The sequence below is a fragment of the Schistocerca americana genome, chromosome 4 (genome assembly GCF_021461395.2).
Source record: "Schistocerca americana isolate TAMUIC-IGC-003095 chromosome 4, iqSchAmer2.1, whole genome shotgun sequence".
In the NCBI taxonomy this organism is placed as follows: domain Eukaryota; kingdom Metazoa; phylum Arthropoda; class Insecta; order Orthoptera; family Acrididae; genus Schistocerca; species Schistocerca americana.
Genome location: NC_060122.1, coordinates 36607047 through 36630177, shown reverse-complemented (window position 1 = coordinate 36630177; position 23131 = coordinate 36607047). Strand labels below are relative to the sequence as shown.

General features: G+C 41.4%; 1 protein-coding gene across 1 annotated transcript in view; it reads left to right on the top strand.

Moving 5' to 3' along the window:
• The window catches only part of LOC124612557 (radial spoke head protein 4 homolog A), a 497314-nt gene that overhangs the window by 433643 nt on the left and 40540 nt on the right, over positions 1-23131 (top strand). Inside the window, exon 11 of the mRNA XM_047140832.1 lies at positions 12187-12377. Within this exon, the coding sequence (XP_046996788.1) occupies positions 12187-12377 (191 nt within the window). The remainder of the gene's footprint in view (positions 1-12186; positions 12378-23131) is intronic.

The window sequence follows — 23131 nt, the reverse complement described above, 5'->3', positions numbered from 1 at the left end:
TCCCATGTCATGTGCTGAAAGCCAGATGGTTGCAGTGTTTCTTGACACCTGAAAAGTTTTTGACTTTGTACCATGCCAACACAAACAGAAGTACAATCATATGAAGCATCAAATGAATTTTCTGATTGGATTGAGGGTATCGTTGTAAGGAAGATGCAGCACATTATCTTGGATACAAAGTTATCGACAAAAGTAAAAGTAAACTGAGGCATGGCTCAGGAATGTATGTTGTGGCACTTACTATTTGTATTGTATATTAATGATAGGGCAAACAATGGATATAGTAACCCCTCTCTCTTTCTGTGGTTTATACAGTTATCTATACTGAAGTACCATCTGGAAAAAGCCACAAAAATTTCTAATCGTACCTTGATGCACCCTCAAAGTAATCCAGAGATTTACAGCTTGCTTTAAGTGTTGAGCAGTGTGAAACCATGCACTTCACAAAAAGTAAAAATGTGATTTTCCAGGGTGTAACAGTTTGTAGGGATGTGAGATGAAATGGTTTGAATAGGCTTAATTGTATGTGAGACATGTAGCAAATTTCATTTCACTGGCCACATGTTGGGAAAATACAGTCAGTCTACATAGGAGATTGCTTTCAAAACAATCCTGTGGTATTACTCAAGTATGTGGGACTGATACCAAATAGGAGCTGCAGGAGATGTATGTGACTTACCAAACGAAAGTGCTGGCAGGTTGATAGACACACAAACAAACACAAACATACACACAAAATTCAAGCTTTCGCAACCAATGGTTGCTTCATCAGGAAAGAGGGAAGGAGAGGGAAAGACGAAAGGATGTGGATTTTAAGGGAGAGGGTAAGGAGTCATTCCAATCCCGGGAGCGGATAGACTTACCTTAGGGAGAAAAAAGTACAGGTATACACTCGCACACACACACATATCCATCCGCACATACACAGACACAAGCAGTCTGCTTGTGTCTGTGTATGTGCGGTGTGTGTGTATGTTCGTGTTTGTTTGTGTGTCTATCAACCTGCCAGCACTTTCGTTTGGTAAGTCACATCATCTTTGTTTTTAGATATATTTTTCCCATGTGGAATGTCTCCCTCTATTATATTCATATGAGACGAGTTTCATTCTCAATAAGCAACAAACGAAAAAACTACAAAGAACGAAACTCGTCTAGTTTGAAGGGGGAAACTAGATGACGCTACAGTTGGCCCTGCCATAGGTCAAACGGATATCAACTGTGTTTTTTTTTAATAGGAACCCCCATTTTTTATTACATATTCATGTAGTACGTAAAGAAATATGAATGTTTTAGTTGGACCACTTGTTTTGCTTTGTGATAGATGGTGCTGTAATAGTCACAAATGTATAAGTACATGGTATCACGTAACATTCCGCCAGTGCGGATGGTATTTACTTCGTGATACATTACCCGTATTAGAATGGACCTTTTACCAATTGCGGAAAAGGTCGATATCATTTTGATGCATGGCTGTTGTGATCAAAATGCCCAACTGACGTGTACTGTGTATGCTGCTCAGTATCCTGGATGACATCATCCAGGTGTCCAAACCGTTTGCCAGATAGTTATGTTATTTAAGGAAACAGGAAGTGTTCAGCCACATGTGAAACGTCAGCCACGACCTGCAACAAATGATGATGCCCAAGTAGGTGTTTTAGCTGCTGTCACGGCTAATTTGCACATCAGTAGCAGGCAAATTGCGCGAAAATCGGGAATCTCAAAAACGTCAGTGTTGAGAATGCTACATCTGCTACATCAACATTGATTGCACCCATACCATATTTCTATGCACCAGGAATTGCATGGCGACGACTTTGAAAGTCGTGTACAGTTGAGGTTGACGGATATCGTTTTGAGCATTTATTGCATTAATATGGTATTTACAGGTAATCACGCTATAACAGCATGCATTCTCAGAAATGATAAGTTCGCAAAGGTACATGTATCAAGTTGCAACGACCAAAATAAAATGTTCAAACGTACCTACGTTCTGTATTTTAATTTAAAAGACCTACCTGTTACCAACTGTTCGTCCAAAACTGTGAGCCATATGTTTGTGACTATTACAGTGCCATCTATCACAAAGCGAAAAAAGTGGTCCAACTAAAACATTCATATTTCTTTACGTACTACATGGATATGTAACAAAAAATGGGGGTTCCTACTTAAAAAAACGCAGTTGATATCCGTTTGACCTATGGCAGCGCCATCTAGCAGGCCAACCATACCACCATCTGGTTTCCCCCTTCAAGCTAGACAAGTTTCATTCATTGTAGTTTTTTCTTTTGACGCTTATTTCATGAGATTTTTGGCCCGGTCACGATCAATGGACCACCCTGTATGTGTATGTGTGTGTGTGTGTGTGTGTGTGTGTGTGTGTGTGTGTGTGTCTACATATATATAAAAACAAAGATGGTGTGACTTACCAACTAAAGCGTTGGTATGTTGATAGAGACACTAACAAACACAAACACAAACAAAATTCAAGCCTTCGCAACCCCACGGTTGCTTCATCAGGAAAGAGGGAAGGAGAGGGATAGACGAAAGGATGTGGGTTTTAAGGGAGAGGGTAAGGAGTCATTCCAATCTCGGGAGCGGAAAGACTTACCTTGGGGGGAAAAAAGGACAGGTATACACTCGCACACACACACATATCCATCCGCACATACACAGACACAAGCAGACATTTGTACAGGGCAGAGATGTCAGTCAGGCGGAAGTACAGAGGCAAAGATGTTGTTGGAAGGCAGGTGAGGTATGAGTGGCAGCAAATTGAAATTAGCGGAGATTGAGGCCTGGCGGATAACGAGAAGAGAGGATATACTGAAGGGCAAGTTCCCATCTCCGGAGTTCTGACAGGTTGGTGTGAGTGGGAAGTATCCAGATAACCCGGATGGTGTAACACTGTGCCAAGATGTGCTGGCCGTGCACCAAGGCATGTTTAGCCACAGCGTGATCCTCATTACCAACATACACTGTCTGCCTGTGTCCATTTATGTGAATGGACAGTTTGTTGCTGGTCATTCCCACATAGAAAGCTTCACTGTGTAGGCAGTACAGTTGGTAAATCTCGTGGGTGCTTTCACACGTGGCTCTGCCTTTGATCATGTACACCTTCCGGGTTACAGGACTGGAGTAGGTGGTGGTGGGAGGGTGCATGGGACAGGTTTTACACCGGGGGCTGTTACAAAGGTAGGAGCCAGAGGGTAGGGAAGGTGGTTTGGGGATTTCATAGGGATGAACTAAGAGGTTACGAAGGTTAGGTGGATGGCGGAAAGACACTCTTGGTGGAGTGGGGAGGATTTCATGAAGGATGGATCTCATTTCAGGTCAGCATTTGAGGAAGTCGTATCCCTGCTGGAGAGCCACATTCAGAGTCTGATCCAGTCCTGGAAAGTATCCTGTCACAAGTGGGGCACTTTTGGGGTTCTTCTGTGGTAGGTTCTGGGTTTGAGGAGATGAGGAAGTGTTTCTGGTTATTTGCTTCTGTACCAGGTCGGGAGGGTAGTTGTGGGATGCGAAAGCTGTTTTCAGGTTGTTGGTGTAACGGTTCAGGGATTCCGGACTGGAGCAGATTCATTTGCCATGAAGACCTAGGCTTTAGGGAAGGGACCATTTGATATCGAATGGGTGGCAGCTGTCATAATGGAGGTACTGTTGCTTGTTGGTGGGTTTGATGTGAATGGACTTGTGAAGCTGGCCATTGGACACAGGTGGAGGTCAACGTCAATGGACAGAGATGTCAGTCGAGGCAGAAGTACAGAGGCAAAGATGTTGTTGCAAGACAGGTGAGGTATGAGCGGCGGCATCATCTTTGTATATATATATTTATATATATATATATATAAAACAAAGATGATGTGACTTACCAAACGTAAGCGCTGGCACGTCGATAGACACACAAACAAACACTAACATACACACAAAATTCAAGCTTTCGCAACAAACTGTTGCCTCATCAGGAAAGAGGGAAGGTGAGGGAAAGACGAAAGGATGTGGGTTTTAAGGGAGAGGGTAAGGAGTCATTCCAATCCCGGGAGCGGAAAGACTTACCTTAGGGGGAAAAAAGGACGGGTCTACACTCGCACACACACACACACATATCCATCCACACATATACAGACACAAGCAGACATATTTAAAGACAAAGAGTTTGGGCAGAGATGTCAGTCGAGGCAGAAGTGCAGAGGCAAAGATGTTGTTGAATGACAGGTGAGGTATGAGTGGCGGCAACTTGAAATTACCGGAGATTGAGGCCTGGTGGATAACGGGAAGAGAGGATATATTGAAGAGCAAGTTCCCATCTCCGTAGTTCGGATAGGTTGGTGTTAGAGGGAAGTATCCAGATAACCAGCAACAAACTGTCCATTCACATGAATGGACACAGGCAGACAGTGTTTGTTGGTAATGAGGATCACCCTGTGGCTAAACATGCCTTGGTGCACGGCCAGCACATCTTGGCACAGTGTTACACCGTCCGGGTTATCTGGATACTTCCCTCTAACACCAACCTATCCGAACTCCGGAGATGGGAACTTGCTCTTCAATATATCCTCTCTTCCCGTTATCCACCAGGCCTCAATCTCTGCTAATTTCAAGTTGCCGCCACTCATACCTCACCTGTCATTCAACAACATCTTTGCCTCTGCACTTCTGCCTCGACTGACATCTCTGCCCAAACTCTTTGTCTTTAAATATGTCTGCTTGTGTCTGTATATGTGTGGATGGATATGTGTGTGTGTGCGAGTGTATACCCGTCCTTTTTTCCCCCTAAGGTAAGTCTTTCCGCTCCCGGGATTGGAATGACTCCTTACCCTCTCCCTTAAAACCCACATCCTTTCGTCTTTCCCTCTCCTTCCCTCTTTCCTAATGAGGCAACAGTTTGTTGCGAAAGCTTGAATTTTGTGTGTATGTTTGTGTTTGTTTGTGTGTCTGTCGACCTGCCAGCACTTTCATTTGGTAAGTCACATCATCTTTGTTTTTAGATATATTTTTCCTACGTGGAATGTTTCCCTCTATTATAACCATATCATTAATTTGAACCCAACAATTACATTTGTTATTGTCGCTGTTGCATTTCGAAATCTTTCCTGTCGTCTTTTTCTCTTTATTTTCTCTTTATATTCTCCTTCTGTTTTTACCAGTAGTCTCACTTTGTATTCACCTTCTCCTTTTTACCGTAATCTACTATACAATTTTATCCCGCCTATATATACTCAACAATACGTAACCCACTTCTAAACCATAACCAACAAAATTTTATTTTCCGCTTTCAACACTACCGCGGCTATAAAATCCACCGTTTCTAGTTCAATAACAGCTGCTTTCACGTATTAAACAACCATTTCGGCTTGTTCTAATAACTTTCACTGTATTTCCACTTCCGTTTTTCGCTCATCACTGATCATTTTAGCCGCTCCCCACAGGTTTTAACGTCATTATTTCTTCGTCAGATCATTATTAGCCCCATTTTCGTAATCTTTACCCACAACACCACTCCTTTTAATACGTTTTTTCGAAATTTTCCCGAATTTTTCCGTCCTTTAACGTGTTTTAGCAGCAACACATCCACCTAACCTTTATGCACATCGCTGTCTACCAACCCAAGTTCACCACAGGATCAACTTAACCAACACTTTTTCGACGTTTTTCATACCAGATCTCCAGTTGCTTTCTACTTCACCTTTATCTCTCCCCATATATTTTTATCTTTCATTTTCATTTCAACCTCATGTTAAACTTTCCACCTTCTAACACCATGTCACCCTCACAACACCCCCACAACGACCCCATTAAGTTTTATTTACACTCCCTCCGGAAACATGCCTTCACCCTAGCCAGATTACGCTCACATATTTTATTTTCTCAGGCTTGTCTGACATTTGGCATAACCCCCAAAGGCCTCACACTTAAAGTTCCCATCTCTGGCTGCAACCATTCTTTCCATCAGTCCCTATACCAGTTCCAAACTGAACAATCCATTGCCCTCACCCACCTAATCCTTCACCTACACATCAACTCAGCCAATGAACACACCCGTCAACTCCTATCCTTAATAAAAGTCCTCAATCTTTCCTCTCCCACATCCACACCGGCTATTCAGAGCATCCTCCTACAGGCCAACCGCAAATTAGAACAGCATGCCACCCTTCACCTCAAAAAACTATCCAATCTCCTGGTTTCCCACTTCCGGAAAGGCAACTCACACACCCTTCACAGCCTTTCCAGCAAACCTCAACCACCTCTCATTGCACACAAACCCAGTCTCTCCCATCTACTCAATCTCCCACTTCCCGCTCCACTGCCTCCAAAACCTCAAAATTCCAATCAACACAATCTGGTACCACAACACCCTAAATCAGTAGTTAACCTTTCCTCCAAACCTCTCTCCCAATCCGAAACCTCTGTCCTATCCAAAGGCCTTACCTTAAGCCCCACTCCCAGATTCAACCAAACAGCCCTTGTCAAAGATTTACTGTCCTACACTCGTACTCTCTGCTGGAAGTATCACTTTGCCACGAAAAAATGATCCTAATCCTACCCCTAATGATCCAACTCCCCAAGACACTATCCAAATTGAACCCTGCCTGGAACAGTTCCGTCCTCCATCACAGCGGGACCCACTTCCTCTTCCTCAAAATCACCCTCTCCAAACCTTCCAGGAATTTCTGACTTCCAACCTTGCCTCTCAATCCTTCTTAAAAAACCTTAATCCTACTCCCAACATCACCACTGCTGAAGCCCAGGCTATCCGGGATCTGAAGGCTGACCGGTCCATCATCATTCTTCCGGCGGACAAGGGTTCCACGACCGTGGTACTTGATCGTCGGGAGTATGTGGCCGAGGGATGCACCTTCAACCCATTACATGCAGTCTCCCATCCTTCATCAAAGACACCAACCACTTTCTCGAACGCCTGGAATCCTCACCCAATCCGTTACCCCCAGGAACCATCCTTGTAACCATTGATGCCACTTCCTTATACACAAATATCCCGCACGTCCAGGGCCTCGCTGTGATGGAGCACTTCCTTTCGCGCCGATCACCTGCCACCCTACCTAAAACCTCTTTCCTCATTACCTTAGCCAGCTTCATCCTGACCCACAACTTCTTCACTTTTGAAGGCCAGACATACCAACAATTAAAGGGAACAGCCATGGGTACCAGGATGGCCCCCTCGTATGCCAACCTATTCATGGGTCGCTTAGAGGAAGCCTTCATGGTTACCCAGGCCTGCCAACCCAAAGTTTGGTACAGATTTATTGATGACATCTTCATGATCTGGACTCACAGTGAAGAAGAACTCCAGAATTTCCTCTCCAGCCTCAACTCCTTTGGTTTCATCAGATTCACCTGGTCCTACTCCAAATCCCATGCCACTTTCCTTGATGTTGACCTCCACCTGTCCAATGGCCAGCTTCACTCGTCCGTCCACATCAAACCCACCAACAAGCAACAGTACCTCCATTACGACAGCTGCCACCCATTCCACATCAAAGGGTCCCTTTCCTACAGCCTAGGTCTTCGTGGCAAACGAATCTGCTCCAGTCTGGAATCCCTGAAGCATTACACCAACAACCTGACAACAGCTTTCGCATCCCGCAACTACCCTCCCGACCTGGTACAGAAGCAAATAACCAGAGCCACTTCCTCATCCTCTCAAACCCAGAACCTCCCACAGAAGAACCACAAAAGTGCCCCACTTGTGACAGGATACTTTCCGGGACTGGATCAGATTCTGAATGTGGCTCTCCAGCAGGGATACGACTTCCTCAAATCCTGCCCTGAAATGAGATCCATCCTCCATGAAATCCTCCCCACTCCACCAAGAGTGTCTTTCCGCCATCCACCTAACCTCCGTAACCTCTTAGTTCATCCCTATGAAATCCCCAAACCACCTTCCCTACCCTCTGGCTCCTACCCTTGTAACCGCCCCCGGTGTAGAACCTGTCCCATGCACCCTCCCACCACCACCTACTCCAGTCCTGTAACCCGGAAGGTGTACACGATCAAAGGCAGAGCCACGTGTGAAAGCACCCACGTGATCTACCAACTGACCTGCCTGCACTGTGACGCATTCTATGTGGGAATGACCAGCAACAAACTGTCCATTCGCATGAATGGACACAGGCAGACAGTGTTTGTTGGTAATGAGGATCACCCTGTGGCTAAACATGCCTTGGTGCACGGCCAGCACATCTTGGCACAGTGTTACACCGTCCGGGTTATCTGGATACTTCCCTCTAACACCAACCTATCCAAACTCTGGAGATGGGAACTTGCTCTTCAATATATCCTCTCTTCCCGTTATCCACCAGGCCTCAATCTCCGCTAATTTCAAGTTGCCGCCACTCATACCTCACCTGTCATTCAACAACATCTCTGTCTCTGCACTTCTGCCTCGACTGACATCTCAGCCCAAACTCCTTGTCTTTAAATATGTCTGCTTGTGTCTGTATATGTGTGGATGGATATGTGAGTGTGTGCGAGTGTATACCCGTCCTTTTTTCCCCCTAAGGTAAGTCTTTCCGCTCCCGGGATTGGAATGACTCCTTACCCTCTCCCTTAAAACCCACATCCTTTCGTCTTTCCCTCTCCTTCCCTCTTTCCTGATGAGGCAAAAGTTTGTTGCGAAAGCTTGAATTTTGTGTGTATGTTTGTGTTTGTTTGTGTGTCTGTCGACCTGCCAGCACTTTCATTTGGTAAGTCACATCATCTTTGTTTTTAGATATATTTTTCCTACGTAGAATGTTTCCCTCTATTGAGAGAGAGAGAGAGAGAGAGAGAGAGAGAGAGGGAAACATTCCATGTGGGAAAAATATATCTAAAAACGAAGATGATGTAACTTACCAAACGAAAGCGTTGGTATGTTGATAGACACACAAACAAACACAAACACACACACAAAATTCAAGCTTTTGCAACCCATGGTTGCTTCATCAGGAAAGAGGGAAGGAGAGGGAAAGACGAAAGGATGTGGGTTTTAAGGGAGAGGGTAAGGAGTCATTCCAATCCCGGGAGCGGAAAGACTTACCTTAGGGGGAGAAAAGGACAGGTATACACTCGCACACACACACATATCCATCTGCACATATACAGACACAAGCAGACATATCTAAAGGTAAAGATTTTGGCCGAAACTCCCATGCCACTTTCCTCGATGTTGACCTCCATCTGTCCAATGGCTAGCTTCACACATCCGTCCACATCAAACCCACCAACAAGCAACAGTACCTCCATTATGACAGCTGCCACCCATTCCATATCAAACGGTCCCGTCCCTACAGCCTAGGTCTTTGTGGCAAACGAATCTGCTCCAGTCCTGAATCCCTGAACCATTACACCAACAACCTGAAAACAGCTTTCGCATCCCACAACTACCCTCCTGACCTGGTACGGAAGCAAATAACCAGAGCCACTTCCTCATCTCCTCAAACCCAGAACCTACCACAGAAGAACCCCAAAAGTGCCCCACTTGTGACAGGATACTTTCCAGGACTGGATCAGACTCTGAATGTGGCTCTCCAGCAGGGATACGACTTCCTCAAATCCTGACCTGAAATGAGATCCATCCTTCATGAAATCCTCCCCACTCCACCAAGAGTGTCTTTCCGCCGTCCACCTAACCTTCGTAACCTCTTAGTTCATACCTATGAAATCCCCAAACCACCTTCCCTACCCTCTGGCTCCTACCCTTCTAACCGCCCCTGGTGTAAAACATCTACATCTACATTTATACTCCGCAAGCCACCCAACGGTGTGTGACGGAGGGCACTTTACGTGCCACTGTCATTACCTCCCTTTCCTGTTCCAGTCGCGTATGGTTCGCGGGAAGAACGACTGTCTGAAAGCCTCCGTGCACGCTCTAATCTCTCTAATTTTACATTCGTGATCTCCTCGGGAGGTGTAAGTTGGGGGAAGCAATATATTCGATACCTCATCCAGAAACGCACCCTCTCGAAACCTGGCGAGCAAGCTACACCGCGATGCAGAGCGCCTCTCTTGCAGAGTCTGCCACTTGAGTTTATTAAACATCTCCGTAATGCTATCACGGTTACCAAATAACCCTGTGACGAAACGCGCCGCTCTTATTTGAATCTTCTCTATCTCCTCCGTCAGACCGATCTGGTACGGATCCCACACTGATGAGCAATACTCAAGTATAGGTCGAACGAGTGTTTTGTAAGCCACCTCCTTTGTTGATGGACTACATTTTCTAAGCACTCTCCCAATGAATCTCAACCTGGTACCCGCATTACCAACAATTAATTTTATATGATCATTCCACTTCAAATCGTGTCGCACGCATACTCCCAGATATTTTACAGAAGTAACTGCTACCAGTGTTTGTTCCGCTATCATATAATCATACAATAAAGGATCCTTCTTTCTATGTATTCGCAATACGTTACCTGTCTCATGCACCCTCTCACCACCACCTACTCCAGTCCTGTAACCCGGAAGGTGTACATGATCAAAGACAGAGCCACGTGTGACAGCACCCACGTGATTTACCAACTGACCTGCCTACACTGTGAAGCTTTCTATGTGGGAATGACCAGCAACAAACTGTCCATTCGCGTGAATGGACACAGGCAGACAGTGTTTGTTGGTAATGAGGATCACCCTGTGGCTAAACATGCCTTGGTGCATGGCCAGCACTTCTTGGCACAGTGTTACACCATCTGGGTTATCTGGATACTTCCCACTAACACCAACCTGTCAGAACTCCGGAGATGGGAACTTGCCCTTCAGTATATCCTCTCTTCTCGTTATCTGCCAGGCCTCAATCTCCGCTAATTTCAATTTGCCGCCGCTCATACCTCACCTGTCTTTCAACAACATCTTTGCCTCTGTACTTCGTCTCGACTGACATCTCTGCCCTTTACAAATGTCTGCTTGTGTCTGTGTATGTGCGGATCGATATGTGTGTGTGTGCGAGTGTATACCTGTCCTTTTTTCCCCCTAAGGTAAGTCTTTCCGCTCCCGGGATTGGAATGACTCCTTACCCTCTCCCTTAAAACCCACATCCTTTCGTCTATCCCTCTCCTTCCCTCTTTCCTGATGAAGCAACCGTGGGGTTGCGAAGGCTTGAATTTTGTGTGTATGTTTGTGTTTGTTTGTGTGTCTATCGACCTGCCAGCACTTTCGTTTGGTAAGTCACATCATCTTTTTTTATATATATATGTTGGTTCTACTGAGAAATTCATCAATGGAGTAGTAGGAGTTGGCCCCAATAAATCCTCTAGGCTGCTCTTAAACTGAATTTCATTGGTTGTTAAGCTTTTTATGGCTGCTGGCAAGTTATTAAAAATTTGTGTTCCTGAATAATGCACACCTTTTTATACAAGACTAAGTGCCTTTAAATCCTTGTGAAGATTATTCTTATTTCTAGTATTGATTCTATGAATTGAGCTGTTGGTTTGAAAAAGTGATATATTTTTAATGACAAATTTCATTAAGGAATAAATATATTGGGACGCAGTAGTTAGTATCCCTAGTTCCCTAGAGAGGCTTCTGCAAGATGTTCTTGAGTTCTGACATGTTCTACATCCTGGAGGACCTCCTCACTGTGGATCAATTGGAATGAAAGTAAATCTAATCTAATCTAATCTAAACTGACAACTGCAATGTCCACAGGATTGCATACATATGTCCAGATTTGAAGAACATTCAGGAGCTCTATTGCACATCAACTTCCGTATTAAATCACCCAATCTTATTTGCAGAGAAAATGTGTGGGATTATTTGTAATCATGGGAAAAATGTAAAATCAACATCCCTGTAGTTTGGTTGCTTTACAGGGTTTAATCGACATTGAGTGATGATGGACTATGCATAAATCTGTAATCATCATAGGTTTCATTCATCTATAATTTTTATTTAATTCTCTCAGTTGCACATCTTTTTTAATATAATTACTGGTTTTGGCCTTACATTAGCCATATTCATATTATAATAGAAGTAAAAGAATTGTAGAGTATGAAGAAGGCTGTTGCATAGCTGAAACTGTTATTTCTATTCAAAAAGCTGTGAGATCAAGATAATTAAATGAAAATTATATACATCATTGTCCTCTTCATGTGGTCATTTTATGCCAAGTTCTGTTTAACTCATTTATGTTACCGAGAGATTTTTTTTATATATTTGCGAACTTATATTAATTACTTTCAGGAAGAAGCAGAGGAAGAAGAAGAAGAGGAAGAAGTAGAACCAGAAGTAGGACCTCCAATGTTCACACCCCTTTCAGAGGATGCAGCACTAGAAACTATGCCTGCTTGGAGTGTTCGAATAGGATCTCAAATTGTTAAAGATACAGCCATTGCCTTTGTTCGTTCAAATTTATGGCCTGGTGCATTTGCTTTTGCAGCAGGCAGGTAAGTTTGTACCTGTTACCTGTATTATTCAAGTAGCAAGTGAATCTCTTAGAGATCCATTTTACGACCAAAGTATCTGTGGACTCCGTATAGATCCTGTACAGAAGTAGAGTCTGAAATTTTTGTCAGTGTAATTAATTCAGTTTCAGTTAATGCGTCATATGAACTTTTAGGAAAGTGCTACAGATAATTAAAAGTACTGCAGTTTCCATAATTCATTCATATTAATAGTCGTTGTCTTTAGCCTTCATCATTAGCCTTCATGATATGAATGTACAGTTTTTTTCTTATTTGTATTATTGTTATTTGAAACAGATTTTATTATTTTGGTATTTTCATTCTCCATGTATAATTTTTGTGATATTTAGATCCGACAATGTGAGACATTCCCTTAGACTTTAGGAAAAGAATTGAAGAAGTAAGTTTGAAACAGAACAAAAAAATCTAGGTTGTTATGTAAGTGGCAGAAAGAACAGCATCAGTAAATGGCATAACAAGTGTTTGCATAATTCCGAATGAGAACACCAACACATTGACAGAGCTACTATTCTTAGGATGGAATAGAAGCTCACTCTAGCCACTGATGTACAGTATTACATGCCCACATCACAAGCTGATGACAACAAAATAAGGAGAAACTATGAAGAAATACTTGAATAAGAAGACATAAAGACTGTGTAGATCGGGGTGAGCATTTCGGCACTTACTAAAAGGTTCTGTCTGAATAATATTTATATTATGTTTTAAATTTCACACATTACTAGTCATGGTATTTACAATCTAAAATCTGTCAAAACGAAATTAAATTTATTTTTACAATCTGAGTTGCAAATAATACACAAAACATAAAAATAATAGTTCATATACTTTCACATCTTAACAAAAGGCACAAAAATCTCATTATGTGTGGGGATTTTAATATTAACTTCCTGAAAGAATCAAAACAAAAATACTGATCTTTTGAAACTCCTTTTAACTTTTAATTTAAAGCTTAAAATAGAAGCAGCAACAAGAATAACAGCCACATCAGTGTCAACCATTGACCAAATATTTACAAATATACCATGTAAATACAATACACAGACTATCAATACAGGCTTTGGGCATCACAACGCACAAATAATTTCTGTAGAAATTTCTGTAGAACTAAAAAATCATTGTCAACTCTCGAAACAATCTGTATGAGCTGCTGCTAGGAGCTACAGTGGACAAAATATAAATTCCTTTCTGAAGTTTACATCATTTCAGGCACAAATGAAAAGTTTGATGCTTTCAGTAACATCTTATGCTTGTACTTTGAACTATGCCCCCCCCCCCCTCCCTCCCCCTCCCCCTCAAAAAAAGAGAAGAGATAAAACAGAAAAATAAGAAAAGTAACTGGCTCACTCCAGGCATACCAATATTGCTTAAGAAAAAGAGATTTGTATATGAACTATAAAATCAAACAAAAAATCACCAGATTTTGATGCTTATTTTAAGAGATATAAACATAACCTAAAGAAAGTCATTAAAATGTCTAAGGAACTGACAAATGAGTGATCTGAAAAAGTGTCCCAAACAAAATTAAGGCTATATGGGACACAGTAAGAAAAGAAACAAGAAAACAATCTGAAGAACAACACAGTATTGACTTACTGGAAAACTCAACCAACATATGAGACCCAAAACAAGTTGCAAGTAAATTTAAATCCTACTTCAAAGAAGTGGCAGCAAATCTTATAAAAACATGTCCACCAAATGCTAGGAAAGAACTAGTTCCAAACAGTTTAAATAAGTGTCCGTTTTTATATCCAATGGACAAGAAAGAATTATCAAATGCCATTAGAGGACTACAATCAAAATTCTCATCTGACATTGATATCATCCCTGATGGTATTTTAAAGAAATGTTCAGCAGTAACAGCAAAACCCTTTGCAGATGTTTGTAATTCCTCACTGGCTACTGAGATTTTTCCTGGAAAGTTAAAAATAGCAAAATTGAGGCCTGTGTTTAAAAAGGGTCAGATAACAGAGCTAAAAAATTACAGAGCAGTCTCTCTACTGTCTGGCTTTTCTAAAATATTAGAAAAAATATTTTAGAAGATGCTGGTTCATTTTATAGAAGAAAATAAACTGTTCTCACAATCATTTCACAGTTTCCATAAATGTAGGTCCACAGAAATGACCATCTTTGATTTTAAAAATTAAGCCTTGCCCTCAGTAAACCATAAACAACACTTGTCTGCTATATTTTTGGATGTTACCAAAGCTTTTGATGTCATTAACCATAAACTACTACTCTCAAAATTGGAATATGTATGTGTCAGGAGACCGGGACACAAAGAAATAGTCATACCTGAATTACAGACCACAAATAATGGAACTTAAAATATCAAGAAGGAAACAACATACATATGTATCAGTCAGGGAAATAAAATGTTAAATATGGTGTGCCCCAAGGTTCCATTCTAGGTCCAATCTCGTTCCTTCTGTTTATAAACGACTTAAGAGTCAGCAATCCCTTCCCAGACATGTATAAAATTTGCAGATGACACCAACATTCTGATAAAAGAGAGGACTTTAGATGAACTGGAGAATGAAATCAAAGCATGTATGATATTCATAACTGATTGGTTCTCCAGAAACAGTCTTACCATAAATGCAGAAAAGACGGTAACTATGCGTTTACATACAACTCAAATGATACACCCTTCAAGCCCTATTTTGACATTATCTGCCAAACATTTAGAAACTGTAAACAGCACTAAATTTCTTGGAATATGGATCCAAGAAAACCTGAAGTGGGACAGACATGTAAGCTTCATCAATAAGAAATTAAGTACAACCTGCTATTGCTTGAAAATTCTTACTGGCTGCACGATACAACATATGAAAAAAATATATATATTACACGCAGATGGAATCACTATTGAGATATGGCATAATTTAGTGAGGCAACACACCTGCCAGCAGAAGTTGCTTTATTGTCCAAAAAAGAATTATAAGGACCATAGGAAATGTGACTACTAGAATTTCCTGTAGGCCACTATTTAAGAACTTACAAATTCTTCCACTACCTTTCTTATACATTTTGAAAGTTACATGTTTCATTAACAAAATGACAGACACTGAAGACCAACTAGTGCAAAAATGTGAAACACTTCATAATTACAATACACAACAGAAAATGGAACTTCATAGTGAACATGCAAAAAATTAAACTTAGATAAGATGGACCACTACTAGCAGGGAAACAACTTTACGACAAGTTACCACACCACATTAAGACACAAAAAAATTTAAGAGATTGTAAAATGGCTCAAAAATGTGTCTTTTAAATAAACTATATTACAGTGTTGATGAATATATACAATCTTAAACTATATAGAAGCTAGTTAAGCTAGCTGCTTTTTAAAATCCGGCTGAGATCCTGTAGGATAATTCAGTTAGTAATATAATCAGCGTTCATTCATTTCATGTAAATTGTAAATATTTTCTAGTCTTTAGATTTGTGTCATTTTTGCAAATACAAAAGCTGTTAACTATATTCGTGAAGATAAAACAAAATCTATAAATATTACTCTGCTTTTTAATTAATAAGAGTTCACAATGATTTAATGTGAACTTTTTTTCCTTTAAAGAAAATTGAAGGCTATGATCAACGCAATGATATAACAATCCTTTTGCCTTTTAACTACAAAACTGATATAAGTTTATGATAAGTTCATGAGAAGAGCATAAAGACAGTAATCTGTATGTTTATATTTGCTTACAGTTATGTGTATGTAAACTTATTTAGTAGAAATTTACTCCTGCTTGTTGCATTAAGAAGTTCAATTATCCAAAGTTTTTAATTAACAAGGTTTTTGTGAAAATTATTCACACTATGAGAATCAACAAATTAAAAATAAGATTCTGAACAATAAAGTTCATCCTAATCAATGTTTTTAAATATTTATGCATTGTTATATGTACATTATGAATGCAACTGTATCTAAATGTCATAATGGATGTAGAAAAAAATTAATTCGTAGTAGGGGTGCAATGAGAGCAAATGGAAGGTCCTAGAGTTCTCTATTTTAAGTGCAAGAGCATTTGAAGCCTTAAAAGGAAAATTGAATTATCTTATATAACAGTAAATATGCTTTAGTCATGACAAAACCCAAATTCCTGTCAAGAATGTTTAAAAAAAGTGCACTGTTTCCTACTTGGTGTTTAATGGAGTATAATTATTCTTGGCTGGGACACTTAGTGTAACATTCTGTAATGAACTAATGGATATTGTTATTATGTCACAAGTTTATTAATGCGCAGTGTTACACCAAACATAGTGGAACTGCATGGACATAGGTGCCTTCTAACAACTCTGGGAGACAGGGTCGTTACAGGGCATTGTTAATGTAACTGCAGCATGTGATTGTAACCACATGCAGTAATATACACTGTATCGGGTGTTGACATACAGGATGGTAGTTATGATTGTTTTAGTGGTCTGTTTTATCATTTTTGTACGTAGCTACACATTGACAATGGACAAGTCAATTTTGGTGAAATGATGAGAGGAGACAACCTGAATTTATGTGATAAATATAAATATTTACAACAAGTACCCACACAAAAAAAATTTAAGAGATTTTAAAATGGCTCTAAAAATGTGTCTTTTAAATAAATTACATATTGTAGTGTTGATGAATATGTACAGTTCCCTTTGTAATGTATGTATAAAATACGCATAAATATTGAAAAACATTGACTAGGATGAACTTCATTTGGAATTATTGTTCAGTCTTACTTTTAATTTGTTAATTCTCATAGTGCATATAATTTTCATGGAAACCTAGTTAATTAAAAAGTATGGATAATTGAACTTCTTAATGCAGTGAGCAGGACTAAATTCCTACTAAATAAGTGCACATACACAAAACATTAAGCAAATATATACATACAGATTACCGTCTTCATGCTCTTCTCGTGAACTTATATCAGTTTTGTAGTTAAAAGGCAAGAAGATTTTTATATTATTGTGTTGATCATAGCTTACAATTTTTTTACGGAAACAAATTCACATGAAATCATGAAACTTTTCTTATGAAATAACAAGAAGTACTCTTATAAATTAAAAAGCAGAGTAATATTTATAGTAAGATAATTGGCACATCATACTGATGCCACCTGTTAGAAAGACTGACATTCCAGTTTCCCGGTAAAGTGTTTCGATTTATTTGAAATGAATTAAGTTATGAGACACCTGACATTAAAGTAGGTGACAAGTTGCATTTTCCACTGCAGATTTTGCCTCTGTGATTGTTAGATTCCGATCTTTGTCTTTTTTTCTTTCGTTGACCCAATTTTTATACACACTTCACTAATTGGTTAAGCCATTAATTAAGAATATTCTATAATTTACCATAATTTTCAATGTGGCTCTTACATTCCTAAGTGGTTTATGCCCAATGCAGATACATAAAATGGTTTCATAAACTTTTTTAATTTACTAATTCACAACATGTTTCATTAACCAAATTGTTGTTAATATTTATAGTCCACCCAAAGTAGCAAAATATAACCTAGCCATTTTTTCAAATGATTATGTAGTTTACAAGCTTTCAAAATGTTCATTTGCCAGTCTTTATAAGGCTCACCTTACTGCTCAGTAGACTGAAATAGACAGTCCCGGGCAAGCCATTAAACATAAAATCTGTGACCAGCTAGCACTCGCTGAACACCTATGCAAGATCTCCCAGCTTGTCTGGATTGTGTTAAAGTTGAGTTTTGAGTTCACAGTAATGTTTACTTCCATGCAGAAAAGTTGCAGCTCACTATTAACGTGTTGTCACTCATAGAGCTATTTGTGAAGTTCATGTTTGACATTTCTATTGGAATCATTTGATTATGTATATATGATGAGCATATATACATGGATTACCTTATGTACTTTAATTGGGTAGTGACTGTGTTAATTCTTTTGGATTGTTGGATGTTGTTTACCTCAGAACTGATATTGTGTTGTATGCACTAGATGTTAATCATCTTGATGAAATTCAAAAACACAAGTGTGCATACTGTTTACATAAGCTACAGCCACTGTGATCTGCTAATATTGTGTTTAAAAAAGGACTATGTCTTCAATTGGTGATTATGCTGTTCATGCTATGTCTGTATATACTGAAGAGGACAGGCATAGGTACCTGCTTGGATAAAAATGTGATGTGGAACTTGGTCTGGTCATTGCAGTGTTTTTGATGCTAATAAATGTGGGAAAAAGGCATCTTACTTGGGGGTATGTGTAGTGTGAACCATTTTCACAATTACTAGAAATAAATTTACAGATATTCTATAAGATGTTTATTATTGAGACTGTGAGAGTTTAATGGATAATGCAAGTAGGTGAGTCACACACTGAAGTTTTTAGTAAAAAAGGTAATTTGAATGTCATAGCAAAAGAGAGGACTGTAGAAAGAATTATTGTTTAATAGGGGTTGAGAAGAAGAAATAACAGGGGAGTCTTTTATAGTCCTGCACTAAGTTTCTTCTGGTTGTAGCAAGCATACATTACCCAAACCATGCAAGATGAATGTATACTTGGGAAAGAGTAGGACATGCACAACAGTATCAGCTTGAGCAAACCATCATTAGACAAATAGATACAAACCAATTCTAGATGCAAATCACTCCAAGAAGTGGGCATAGACACATATTGTAGCTAAGCGATGATGAACAGTTGACTGAAATACAAGAAGATGTAAGAAAGTAGCATACAGTGAAGTGAATTGAAAGTTTAGAACAGATGAAATTGAAGTGAGAACTCTATGAGTCTTCAGCCAGTTGGCAAAGTTAGAGGCATTTAGTGTAGCCCTCTTCCCCACTGCAATCAGTGGTATCATGACTGCAGTGGTGCCCATGGTCTCACTACTGCAATATGCAGAAAACCATTGTCTGTATATAGTTCTACATCATTGCACTCCATGAGGTACTGAATTCAGGAGGCCATACAGAAAGTAGAAGTCATGAATGTTGATTTTCTGCAACAAAAACTTGTGTCACACACTTTTGTTGACTCATGAGTGTGCATCCATAACAAAACTTTATGTCAGTAACCAGTTACTAGCAGTCATTGAAAATTTCAGATTTTTGGGGCTTTTATTTTACAGTAAATCAGCATCATTACCATTTATGCCATCAAAGGTATCTCGCATGATGAAACTTAATCCTTCAGAGTTGTCAGTAGAATCTCATAGGGTGCAATCCACACAGTCGTTCTGCAATTCTACAAATCTTTCATCTTATCCCACCTGAACTATGGATGTGTTGACTGTGGGTCATCACCACAATCAGTACTGAGCTTGTTGGACCCAGTCCACTACAGTGGTGTGCGGTTGGCAACTGGAGTTTTCCGTACAGAAACTGTCATCCCACCACTATGGGTTAGACACCAGCAACTCTTGGCAAACTTTGCCATCATAATCTATCAGATGCCTACCTGTCGGTGTTACTCAGCTCTGTGTCACAACAAACAGTTCAGACTATTTATGAATCACTCAAAAATAGATAGGCCAGCTGGGGTACAATCTGAGGCTCTGTGTAATGACCAGCACCTGCCCCTCTTATCTGTGGACATAGAGTACCCTCTTGACACCCCTTTAGTGTGTACCCAGTCTTGTGATTTGGATGAACATCTTCCATGTGTAAGACAGATGCCCATTCCATTCAGTTCTCCAAAACCACTCCAATTTGAAATGCATCTACACAGACAGATTGAAAGTCAATAACTGTGTCAGTTGTGCTTTTCTGCACACAAGGAGGCATGAGAAGCATTCTCTGCTGAGCACATGCAGTGTATGTACTGCAAAATTTATGGTCCTATCACAGGCACTGCAAAACATAACTCTTGCAGCAGAGAACTTCCTGGTTTTTAGTGGCTCCATCGGCTGCGTACAAGGAATGTCTCAGTACCACCACTAGAAACATTTCAATCACTGACATCTGAGAACTATTAGTTGCCATCCACAGCCTCAGAACCAGTTAACATTCATCTGGACAGGGAGTAATGTGGGCATTTCAGGAAATTAGTCCCTTACAATTTAGATAAAGAAGATACCACAGGACACAAATTTGAACCTGAAGCCCTACAGTGTCAAATTCTAAAACTTGAAGTATGGAATGGTTGGATACCACAGTCCTCAGCAAGCTGAGGGCAATCAAGGGGACCACCAAGGCAAGGCTTACTTCTCTCCAAACCGTTCAGAGACCTGCCATCAGACTGTGCTGACTACATATTGATCGTAACAGACTTCTACATTGAGAGGACTGCCCCCACTGCAGTCGTGGTAATCATCTGGTAACAGCCAGTACTCTCTCTGCATGTCCTACTGACTGATCTGAGATGAGCCATCAATCTGCCTATCTCATACACCAGATGCTTGTGGTCAGTTGGATAGCTGCTAGCAAAGTCTCAAATTTCCTGATGGAAAGCAGACTTTATAACAGAATTTAATGCACCTCAATGGTGGACATGAGGGGAGTACATCATACAACATTTGCCAAAAGTGGCCTCAGGCTACTTTGTCAACAGAAAGTTTAAGATATTTAGCCCTCTAGCCCATACAGTCTCCATTTTCTCACCCAATTTTATTCACACTGTCTGAAATGACCATTCTTGGTGCATCCTTCAGTTACTGGCTAAGGTTTTTGCTGTCTGGGTTTTATCTCACCTTTAAGAATCTGACTTAAGCTGCTGTCACATGCAGTAGCCACCAGAAAGATCGCGGGAGGCGTACATCGACACAGCGCATCACGGACGGTAGTTGCCTCAAGTAGAGTCCCGTCCACCAGAGGGCACGCGAGAATTCGGCCGTGACCTCTGCCAGCGGAACAACAACTACAACAACAACAACTCAGGCAGCATGGGCCATGCCCGTTCAGTTCACATCGGGCATGCCTATGAGACAGTTCCCGGTCTACTGTGAAGTGCGACGGAAAACATGAACCGTGTTACTACACAATTGGCGACAAGTAGGGTCGTTCTTTCGCATGTTGCGTCGTTGTTCCGGTTTCGCAGCTTATCCGCGGCATGGAGGATTTAGTGCGGGTTTTGGTTGAGCAGCAGACGGAGCTCATGGCAACCATGAAACAAGTGCTTCCAGCGTTGCTCTCCACGCTGTCTGCTCCAGTGCCGTTCCCTCCTCCCTTTCCCCCGTATGACGAGACGGTGGAGGACTGGGACACGTACGAACATCGCCTTCGGCAGCATTTCCAGGCGTTTCATGTTGCTGATGCAGAGGTCTGTCGTGCTCTTTTCTTGTCTTGGATATCTCCCTCGCTGTATCAAGTTTTGCGGCAGCTAGCGCCATTGCAAGAACCCTCGTCCTTGTCCTTTGACGCATTGTGTTCATTACTGTCTTCATATTATCGCCGCCGCACGCATGTTATGGTGGCTAGGGTCGAGTTCTGTCAATGCAAGAAGCAGCCCCATTAGTCTTACCGGGCGTGGGCCGCTACCCTGCATGGTCTTAGTCGCAAGTGTCACTTTGTCACGGAGCAGTCGCGAGAGTCGTATGCCCATGTTATGGTGCGCGGCGTCATTGTTCGTTCGTGCCCGTGATAGGGAGGTCCGGCAACGAGCCCTGCAGTTAGAAGACCCTTCCCTTGAGGAAGTCCTGTCCATTGCTCAATTGTATGAAGTCTCTCATGCCACAGGTCAACAGTTGGAAGCGTGGTGTGACGTCGCAGCGGTTGAGGGCAGCGCTGCCGCGTCCACTGCGTCCGGGGTGGATGACGTGCGAGCGGTACAATCCGGCCGTTACGGCCGCTCCCACACAGCGCGTAAACAGACTTCCGGCCACCGGCCCCTGTTACCGTTACCGTCCTGTGCGTCGTGCTATATACATCATGATCGGTCAGAGTGCCCCCAGTGTTGGGCCGTTTGTTGCAAATGTAATAAAAAAGGACACATTGCTAAAGTTTGCCGCTCGGCCTCAAAAGAATTGAAGGAAGCAGTTACAGAGGACATGGATGTTGACATTCAGGAAGTTTCATTGGACCAGGCTCCTGACGCATCGGCACACAAACTCTTTATCAAGGTGTCGGTTCAGTAGCGCTGACTACATCTGGAAGTAGATACAGGCGCAGCAGTGTCTTTGTTGAATGCACAAACTTACTCCGACCTCGGGTTGTCCCCGTTGGCGCCAGTTTACCGGCGTCTACACGGTTATGGTAAACAGTTCATTCCCCTACTGGGTCAATTCACTACCGTCATGACTTACAAATCAGTCACCCGGCCTATTTCTTTATTGTTGTCAGTGATGCAAGCTCTGCTAACCTTTTTGGCTTGGATGCCTTTCAAGCTTTTGGTTTTTCTATCACTGACACCATACAGTTGGTCTCCGAAGATGTTCCCTATCAATCATTAGAATCTTTGATCTCTGACTTTACGGATATCTTTGAGGAGGGCCTGCGGCGTGTTTCAGACTTTGAAGCTCACTTAACATTGAAGGCGTCGGCTCGCCCGCATTTTCTATGCGCGAGGCAGATCCCCTTGGCTCTCCGCCCTCAGGTAAAAGAAAAGCTAGACCGGCTGACAGCCCTAAGGGTCGTTCTTCCCATTTCTTCTAGTGAGTGGGCTTCGCCCCTCGTTATTGTCAAGAAACCCTCGGGAAAATTACATCTTTGTGGCGATTTCAAGGCCACCATTGATTCCCAATTGGTGGTGGTCACCTATCCTTTGCCTCGTGCTGACAAATTGTTCTCCGCCGTGGTGGGAGGCCAATATTTTTCGAA